General features: G+C 38.2%; 1 protein-coding gene across 1 annotated transcript; it reads left to right on the top strand.

The window, feature by feature from the left end:
- The first annotated feature begins 6,393 nt into the window (after positions 1-6,393).
- On the top strand, positions 6,394-10,475 carry LOC108678283. The gene is made up of 4 exons (XM_047884156.1): positions 6,394-7,782; positions 7,917-8,069; positions 8,577-8,756; positions 9,439-10,475. The coding sequence occupies exons 1-4, from the start codon at positions 7,635-7,637 to the stop codon at positions 9,672-9,674; spliced, it is 717 nt and encodes a 238-aa protein (XP_047740112.1). The 5' UTR covers positions 6,394-7,634; the 3' UTR covers positions 9,675-10,475.
- The last annotated feature ends 324 nt before the right edge of the window (positions 10,476-10,799 follow it).

Raw genomic sequence — 10,799 nt, 5'->3', positions numbered from 1 at the left:
TGAAATCGATTTACCTATGAATATAGAATAAATATTTGATGCATGATTACAGGATATCTTATAAACGTGTATTTTTTCGGAATCTTTGGTATAAAGTAATACATAGAATGAAGAACTCCTGGATCTCTGCCTATTGATTTGATCCGGCACCGGAAACAGGAATGCGTTTAAAAGATTTAGGGGTGTCAAACATGCTCATGATTAGAAATAGGAATAAATAAGATAAGAATAGGGGGATTTGGGGGTTGAGATGCAGAGTTTGAATTAAGGGGTGGAGCTCGAGCCGCCTAGCACGCATGCGCGGGACCGGGGGAGTATTTAACAGGAGGTAGCGGGCGACCGCGGGACGATTGATAGTTCAATACAGGTGTCGAAATAATTAGTATCTTGCAAAAACTATAAATCCTGTCGACGCCACCCCCTTATATCGATGAGTACAGTTTCGGTTAAAGGTTGAAATTACTACATCAAGACCAAGAAGAAAGGTTAGAAAAGAAAGTAGGAGTAGGACGGAAATCTTTAATCAAACGAAAGTAGACCTCTCTAATCACTCACTTCAACTGATGAAAGAGTTTATCAAAAAAGTATTGTAAGCAACAGATTGAATAATTAACTGGCACGCGTATGATTCCACAGCGAAAGAAGGAAGACGTTTCTAAAGAAGACGTCTTCCGCATCGTCCGCACGTCTGGACGTGTTCCTACAAAACGTCCAATGCGAAATAATTAACGCTAGTTAGATCTACGAACAGATTGTGCACCTGAATTTATTTTCGACTACTCAATTACATCTAATTGGATCAGGCCTGAGGTATTGATTTTCATTAAAAACCATTCGCCTTAATCTTAGCTGACAAGTTCTTGAGAGTACAATTTATTCACTGTTCTCTATGTACGGAAAATTGTAGTGACATTTCCTACATGAAATTCCGTTGAAATGCTTCGATTTGTCAGCATCTGTACGATTTAGTTAGAATAACATATTCACGTATTCGCTTTCACGAAACTCTAGATAGGCCGTACTGCTAAAAATAGTCACAAATTCGTTACTCTGTCAGTCCTTCAATGACGGTTTCTCAGTCGACATCCAGTAATCAAAGACGAGAAATCGACTGTTACAAGTACTTACTCAGCCACTTTTTTACTGCTACTTGCGAGGGTTCATAGTATTTGGCCCCAGTTAACTGGAAGAACTAGGATTTTTATTTAATATTGGAATTTGCAGATGATTTTCATTAATCCAATTTAATCACGTGAGTAAATGACGAGAAGCGAATATGCGATTCGAATTAAATTTCTAAAATTTCTTATTATATTCTTCTTCATTGACTACTCACATTCTCTTGGATAAGAGCAACAAACGATATTAGCAAAATTTTCATTTCGAAAGAATTATTTAATAGTATCAATTCATCGTTTTTTTGGAAAATAGTAAATAATTCAATTTGATTCTGAATTAACTTAAGAGATGCCATTCGTCATCATTTGACAAAAAATGCAAATTTATATTGTGGAAGCACATAATAAAGTTTGCATTATCAAGACAAAAATTTCCTGAATTTCCCTCTTTATCATTATTTGGATCTTAAGTTTGAACTGGTTGTTCATTCTCGCTGCAGGAACCACCACAAGGAATATCCTAGCAGGATGCGCAAGTGCGCAGAAGGGAATATGCGCAACGCAGTTGTGATTGCATCTGGGATCGTAAGCAATCTTCAGTGACATGTCCAAAATAAGGATTATATTACTTGATATACACTGACTGTGTACAATAATTAATCAGTCGTGCTGCTGTAGCAAATGATCAGAGGCAAAAAGTCGGGGGTTTGAATCAGTCGCGCATGCAATACTAGGCAGCAAGGCTCTTAAATTTAATTAGTTAAACGGTGATTCATTTATATATTTGTTATGATATCAAATTAGTTATTGGCTCATACAACTTAGAAAATGCAAGAATTTTTTTAAGAGCAAAATTGGTTTAATTGCGTCTCTCAACAAAAGTTCAACATGATAAGTTTGGCCATAATCTATTAAAATAGAGACCACGTACGCCTAGTCTGCAGCAAACTTGATCGAGTTGGTCTCATGACCTTAAGTGACGGGATTGTTGTACGAGTCGCAAGTGAAACCTCATGACGAGAACCTCGTCCAGCCGACTCCGCGTACATGGGGGAAAGCTGAGCCCGACAAAAACTCGGTCTGTGAAAAATTGAGTTGAAATCTCGAATACTGTTAGATAGCTCCACTATACGGGGGCGATTCAGTGAGCGCAAATCAGTTCATATTCCTTTGTAAGCAGAATAATGGTGCGTATGTGTGGCCAATTGCCGCACCGGAATTGATAATATTTTTATATTATAGTAAATTACTTAATTGTGGTAAATTTTTTAAAATTTTAGAAGTGGTGAAATGTTGGGAAAATTTCCCAACCTGACTACTTGGAAATAACTACGAAGAAGCACAGCTTACTCTGCCTATATAAGACCGGGGCCGCAGCTCTCAAAACTAGCTACCTTAAATGTTTACGTCTATCACAAAGTTTTCCGCGGTCCTATCTGTTCCTATTGTTCTAGGTTTTGCACCACATTTTCCCTGTATTCTACTGATAGTTTTATTTTTTGTTGTGCACAACCCTTGCTGAGTTATTTGTTTATTTTGGGTGCATGCTTCTGTCACCTCCTTTCGAACACTTTGGCAGGCCCGTCAGGCTTTGTCAGTGTTATCTCTTAAAGAATTATCAGCTAAAATTGAAACTAATCTTGACCAATACCTTAAATTGCTATTAAACTCTGTTTGACGGGTTCCGTTGAGCTTTAACTTGACTTTACGCTTTACATTAACTGAAGTGTCAAGGTGTTCAATCTTTGTGGTGGATAGTAACTTGTGGAACAGTGACGACCAATTAAATTGTTAACTGATTGCTGTTTGCAATCATATAAATGCATCCGCGTTCAAACTTACGAATGGCAAACGGCATATTACTATAAAACTTCACCTCTAAAAGCACTACATGTGCACTTATTTTTGATTTAATAAGGTGAGCTCTACCTTGAAATAAAATTTGTACATTTCCATAATTGAATACTTTAGCAGTATTTGTCCTGAAGCGCGTTAGTACAAGTCTTTTTCTCTCACAGTATACATACTGGTCGGCCTCTATCTTACGTGACCGCCTGGGTCACTAAATTGTTCTACATTTCGAGTGACCTACGATAAAATCTGAGATTAAAACTGAACTCCATGCAACGATTATATCTGATTAAATTACTTCCATTGGCCTCTATTTGTTTTGATCCTTTTGAAATATTAGCTTTACATCTTCTAGAAGAGGTTTACATCCAGCGTAGGGAGAAATTTCCCTACAGAAACAAGAAATAAGCAGCTTCGTTTCCTGCCATTAAATGCATGTATTAAATCATACTGCCAGCAAATAGCTGGAATAATATTACTAATAATAAGGCGGCTTCAAAAATTTTATGACAAATTATCAATGAAGGTTGCACCTAAAGTTCGTCCATTGCCTCGAAAGAAACATGTCATGAACATGTTTCTTGAACATGTTCAAGAAACATGAAAGAAACATCACCTGTTGAAGGATTATATCATGAATGCATCGTGAAAATTAAAATACAAATATCCTGTGGTGAATGAATTCATTGTATTGAAGTGCCTCCTGTGGCGGGGTCGAATGATTGATGGGAAAGCGATTAAATTTCGGAAGAGTTGCGTTATAGGATCTTTCATGAAATTGAAAGTATGAAGATGGAATCTGTTTTATACAAACGTTAGTCATACTAAAGTTAATAAGGTATGTCATAATAAACGAATGCATTTGCGTCATATAACTCAGTGAATTTTGTATCGACCCAATCATCATATATGCGACCCAATCATTGACGTTCTCATAGCACGTTTTTATATTCTATCAGGTTTATTGGATTTTTTTCCAAGTTCTTGCAAGCTCACCACGAATGATAATTATCAGTGGCATCGCAACGCGAGGCTGCAGACAGTTTTCAATTAGTTATCAGAGCAAGTCTTGTAAAGAAAGATCAGAGCAAGTATTGTAAAGAAAGATCGACTTGGACAATTAATGAAAAGTAGCATGGCAATATGTGAAAAGCTAGACATTGTTATCTCAATAATCTTATTAATTGAGTTTCTCGTTCTCGATTAAGTCTAAGTATTATATTGAAGGAGGCGTGACCATGACAAATGCAAGCTATAATGCCGTTGATCAGATCATGCAGTTAGTTTTAAATATTATATAGAAGTTTGAGCTGCATAATTTATCATAAGCTTGAGCTTCCAATTAAGTCTCCGTTGTGTGTTGTATAGCTGGACTCGCTTGGATGTCGTTTCTATTGACACGTTTACTATTGAATAATTTTTCTCTCATGATTTTACGTGAGGATGAGTTCAATTTACTGAAATGTCCTGCTGTTGGCATTCATCGAAATTCCATAAAAATTTTTATTGTACCTTGTTAATTCACCAAAGTTGAATTGAAAAGGTTTAAATAAAATTTTAACATAACAATTTCTTTGCTTTTCAACTCGAGGTTCTTTTGCGATTTAGGAAAGCGGATCGCATAAATACTTATACCTATAGAGTTGTAGTCTCCTGGAGCATATTAACATTGTTTATAAATCTGTCAATTTTAATGCCAGACGATATGTGCTCCAGGAATCGATCCTCCCATTATTGCAATTATTGGAGACACAGAGCAACAGTCAAACTTCATTGTTAACGATATTAAATATGGTATTTTGATTAAATATTTGTAGAAGGACACCAGTAACTCTCAAATTGATCAAAATTTCATTCCATTTATACCTGGTAATCGAAGTATGAGATCTTATGAAATCTACGCGCTAATCTTTCGGATATGACGTGCTTTTAAGCGTCCTTCCTCAAAACACAATCGATTTGAATGATGAGCAAGACTTCCTGTTTGATTGGTATTTCATTCTGTGCCGAAAAAACGTATGTATGAAAATCGAAGAAGCATGAGAAGTACGTCAGAGAGTTAAGAACTGATCTTTTGAATAATTCTCAGGGTTTTCTGAGTTCAAAATTATCAAGCATGGATTTTTAAGATTTTTAATTAAGCGAGACGTAAATACGCGATTGCGATCGAACGGCTGTATTCATTGCTCGGACAGCAGTGAGTCATGTATATGCAAGTTTAACAAGGTGACAATTCAAACTATCCGCTGCCATTAAAATTATGCTGCCAAACTCTCATTTCAGGATGCGCTTGAACTCTAAGGCAGTTTCTGCAGTGTTGATAGACCGACCCAATCAATCGTCACCTGCCCCGACCGTCAAAACTCGGGTGGTATCCAAGATACGAAGCCAGAAACACACTGAATGAAATATGGCATATAAATAATTCCAGGGGGGCGAGGGCGCTGATATTCCCAAACTCTGGCTTGATTAAAAGCGAGAGGTGATAAATTTAAAATGAAGAACGTGTTCAATTATGAATGTGTGCTACATCTCATCGACTTATTTTGGAACTTTGTATGGTGAATAGCGTTAAATTACACCGATGAGACCACATATCGCCGCTATCGATCCGAAAGACATGCGTTGCGAGGTTTTTTATTATAAGAATTATCGGCTTCATGGGCTCAGTTAAAAAATATTTTCTTATCAAGGAACGATCAGAGTCAGCATGCCGCATTAACCTGCCGGCTTATCATTCGGAGTTAGCATGCAGTGTTAACATGCCACGAGTCACGCACAACCTCCCGTTTAACTACATTGGTTATTTTGAATTTTCAACAAGTCCTTTGAATTGTTTGAACACAGTCAATGGTGGTGCTACGCCGAAGTGACAAGCTACAGCTGCACTTGCAGCTCCGTCGCCTAGACGCCCATCATTCCATCAAACTTGATTAAAGATAAGATAACAAGCTTGATCCCGGTTTGTTCAATTTAATCACGATACAGCAATGTGATACAATAACCGAAACTTATAAAAAAAACTCGTTTTAGAGCATCGGTCTAATTCTACTTCAAAGAGCTATCCTGTGTTGAGCCGTTAATTACTCCTAAGCTTTGCTACTTAAATAAAAGTTAAATACAACAATAGTTGGTATTCCATGCCGCATTAACCGTCCACTGTCTCGTTGGGAGTAAGCGTGGTGAGAGTAAGGGTAGTGAGAGTAAGGGTGGTGAGAGTAAGGGTAGTGAGAGTAAGGGTGGTGAGAGTAAGGGTAGTGAGAGTAAGGGTAGGGAGAGTAAGGGTAGTGAGAGTAAGGGTAGTGAGAGTAAGGGTAGTGAGAGTAAGGGTAGTGAGAGTAAGGGCACTGAGAGTAAGGGTAGTAAGAGTAAGGGTAGTGAGAGTAAGGGTAGTGAGAGTAAGGGTAGTGAGAGTAAGGGTAGTGAGAGTAAGGGTAGTGAGAGTGAGGGTAGTGAGAGCAAGGGTAATGAGTGCAAGGGTAGTGAGAGTAAGGGTAGTGAGAGTAAGGGTAGTGAGAGTAAGGGTAGTGAAAGTAAGGGTAAAGAGAGTACGGGTAATGAGAGTAAGGGTAGTGAGAGTAATTAAGGTTAGTGAGAGTAAGAGTAGTGAGAGTGAGGGTAGTGAGAGTGAGGGTAATGATAGTAAGGGTAGTGAGAGTAAGGGTAGCTAAGGGTATATTGGGAGTAAGGGTGGTGAGAGTTAGAGAACGTATTTTCAGATCTGTTGAAATTTAACCATTCATTACCACTATTGTCCATAATAATAATGCAAAATGTAAGTTACAACAAAATTTCACTTACGACATCTAAATGCCAAAGTATTTGACAAAAACATTTTTTTCAATATAAAGCCAATACTAATTGAAAGAATCGTTAAGCTGGATGATCTCATTTTCCTTTTTGGTATAATATTAATAGATTTATCGGGATTATTGCGATTGATTCTTCCGTCAACTTAATTTCAATTCAACCACTTGGAAAATACGGGCATTTATGTGTGGATTTACCCTTGATATAAATTTTGATGCTCGCACAAATTGCAAACCATTCCATGCAAATGTTCTCCTGAAATTCTTACCTTCGCGACCGCCAGTGACTCTGATTGCCAGGTCATACTGTAATGACGAGAATAATAGAGCAACTTCATGATTGGGCTGAACGAAACTTCATGGAACTTAGTTTGTAGAGATTGATTGGACGATAATCATGAAACCAACTTGCTAGCGAATAAATGCACTGTGATTGTGAGAGTACTGCCACAAGGCAGTCAGCTGCATGCCATTTGATTTTTTGAAAGCATTCCCAGTCGCGACTTGAAGTCAGTACAATTCGGTTGCTGTCCCTCTTAGCACGCTTGTGATTATCGATTCATATCAGTAAGCTGCTTTTGTATGCTGTGCCAAGGGACTAACAGAAGCGTGATAAAAACAGTACTCCTGGAAATTTTGAAATTTTGATTGTATGCTGCATATGCATTCTTTATGCGAATCGAGCATTTTCATGGAAAGTTATACACTCGTAGATCTAAGATCTAGGTTATGCAAGCCGTTGAAGCATCTTCGTGAAATGAAATTATGTGTGCAGGAAAATAGACAAATACAACTATCACTATAGACAAATTCCAAGTTTTTTAATAGTTTTTGCAAAAAAATTCAGCCCAGCAAGATGGACTTGCGGCTGCTTGCGGCGCTCGGGGCGCTGCTGTGCGTCTGCTGCAGCATCGAGGAGGGCTCAGCTTATACGTTCAGGACTTTCATGGGCGCGGAAATTGCCGCAACTGCGATCTCGAGCAGCGCGGTCGTGCAGCGTCCATGTGCGTTTAATTACATCAGGCAAATGTTTCATCTGGAATTTGCATGTTATAAATCTAGTGGGAACACGTTCATGCTTCGTACAAATGAAGAACTGTCCATGAAACAATTTTGGCGAGGATGTCATCCCTTTCAGGCGAGTGCCGCGCGCTGTGCCGGGACGCATGCCTCGCGGTGGCCATCAGGCGTCTCCTACCAGGCCACTTCCACTGCTCCTTCACCGAACAAAAGATCGCATTCACCAACAGCCTTGTGATCCCTGCTCCTGACAGCAGGGTGTTCTACAAACGTAACTTGAATTCGCTTAAATTTTATGAAAAATTTCTAGCGTGAGCGCAGAAGAGGAGACGTTGTTAAATATCATATTATTTTGCTTTCCCTTCCAAGTCAGGCATAGACCATTTTTCTTATCTTTATTTAGGGGATTATTGCTTCATAATGAGTGAATACCTACCTATGTGCAAAAATGTAATGAAATCAAATTTATCCCTTATAAAAATGTAATGATTCGGTCTTAATCCAAAATAATTGTAATACTTCAGGACAAGTAGTATAATTTCCAATTATCTGAAGTAAATCATGTCTCGTTAGCACAACCTCTACTTAATAGGCCTCTGCTTGCAAATCAAGGATCGCGAATTAGCTTCTCATGAAACATCGTTGGTAGTTCATTCAATTTCACCCAAATCATCAACTTAGCACAGACCTAGTTAAATTTATAAACGTTTATGCAACACAAAAATTATTTATAATTAATACTCCTCGAAAAATATGCGCTTGATTACATCGTTACCAGGCCAGGGATGTCTGGTCAACTTCACGCTCGTGGAAAACGTGGGCTTCATTTACGTCTCCACCGTCGCACTGAACTTCACCGCCGCGTCGGCCTCCTGTCCATGCAACTCCCAACTCTTCACCGCCGACTCCCTGGTTGATTTCGACGCCATGCGGGAATACCTCTTGAAGAATGCCAATTGTAAGTTTGAATGTATAGTGAGGCTGGCGATCAATATGTTGTGTCAACTTCATGCCTATTTCGAATATATATAATATATATTATAATATATATAATGTATATATAATATACATTATAAAGTTTAATAATAACAATAAATTGCTCCTGTTTCCTGATACGCTGTGGGAGAACGGCTGATTAAAGTGACCGTACGGCTAAATGATCACTTCATGCAGAGACAAGTTTTTATCGGGTACCTTTCTTATTTCTTGTTTTTACACCTGAAGGGTTGGAAAAGAGATGTACTCATTGATTGTAATTCTCGTTAATTAAAATACTTATGATTCAAAATAAGAAATTAATAAATACCATCATTGACTTAATATGCGCCACTGGGCCGCACATAACACGTCAATCACAACAAATCATGTTTGGGTATCTTCAATCTTAGCAACCAGTTAATTGTATTTAGATTGCGCTAGGGCTAGTACCTTAAGTAAAATCACAATCTCACGTTCAAATATGAATAAATTGTATTTTCGTTTGTTGAATAAGTTACACTGCAAACATTTTTAAAGAACAAGTTAGTGCAATTGATTTCTAGAGCAAAAAGCGCCTTGACGGTGTGGTCTTGTCGTGAAGAAAATCACGCCAGAAATAATTGCTAAACGTAAATTTATTATCCGTGTATCATTTATGTCAGCTTCAAGCACGGATCTTTGGATTGGCCTGACCCGTACTTCGAACATCACAACTTGGAAATGGTTTGGAAACGGGAGCATACAGGCAGTTCACCCATCGCCCTACTGGGGCAAAAATGACCCTGACAATGATTCTGATTGCGCCAGAATTCTTCTGAAACCATCTGCCGGTTATTTCTACCACGTGGCCGATTCGAAGTGTTCAAATCCATTCAAGTTTCTTTGCAAGCAAATGTGAGCTTATATGGCTGTTCGAACATATATGCGAAAAGAACAAGCCTTGATAATGCCTGAGCCGGGTTTATATGGAAGTGGAATGAAGGAAAATGCTTAGTATAACGAATTTCTCTGCCTATACCATGCATCAAATCGTAGCTGACGAATCTCTTCACGCCTGATTGAAAAGGCTCATAATAAAGAATTTTCTGAGCCTAATAAATGAATAATAACCTTTTGAAACGCTCCTACCAAACACGGCCTCCAACGAAAATCCGCTGAGAATTTGCATAGATCATTAAAAACTCTTTAGTTGTATTGGTACGTAGTCTTGGTTTCATTGCGTTCCATAACTTTGATTTTTATGACCAAACTCCAATCTCAACTGGAACTATTGGGTTTTTTAGCAATAAACCTAAGAATTTCCTCGTTATTCCTGGAAATCACGACGTTTATATGATGGCACCATCACCAGCATGTTTTCTGTGTTAGCACCATATTATTATTTCAAGCAGAACATTTATTGCCCTGAATGTACTGGACTATGATGCTTGTGTCTATCATTGCATGAACGTCTCTAATTGGTTAATTTAATTTGTATGCTCCCTTTACCCGGTCATAATTAACCCTTGTGAATAATTTAAATTAATTGAATAGCTACTGTTTGTGCTTGTTGGATCATCTATATCACGAGTTTCCTAACAACAAACTTCTTAGGCGTATAGACACCCGCAACAATAAGAAAGCCGTAAGTCATACAAATAACCTGGGCCCATATTTTCAAAAAAAGTTAAGAGATCGTAAGTTCATCAGCCAATTATTGACGGCCTTTCAAGCAAAATCCACCAATCATAGATTAGAAAATAGAGCGTAAGTACTTACGTTCACTTAGCGAGTTTTGAAAGTATGGCCCCTGGACGGCTGGAGGCCGAAAAGCGGACGTATATGATTCAAGCGCAACGCCCGCTTCCTGAGGAAATTCCTTACGAATTTCGGTAGTGATGTTGGAGTCGAATAACACGTGTGATTTTATCGCTGCACGCACAACCTTTCTATCATGGTCGGACACGACAAGCTTGTAAACCATTATTATCTTAAATGTAAGAGTTTCCCATTAGACAGTTTATTGTTGAATATAATAATTATG

This window comes from Hyalella azteca, unplaced genomic scaffold, assembly GCF_000764305.2.
Source record: "Hyalella azteca isolate HAZT.00-mixed unplaced genomic scaffold, Hazt_2.0.2 contig14766, whole genome shotgun sequence".
Taxonomy (NCBI): domain Eukaryota; kingdom Metazoa; phylum Arthropoda; class Malacostraca; order Amphipoda; family Hyalellidae; genus Hyalella; species Hyalella azteca.
The sequence above is the reverse complement of the archived record's forward strand: the minus strand, read 5'-3'. Positions and strand labels throughout refer to the sequence as shown.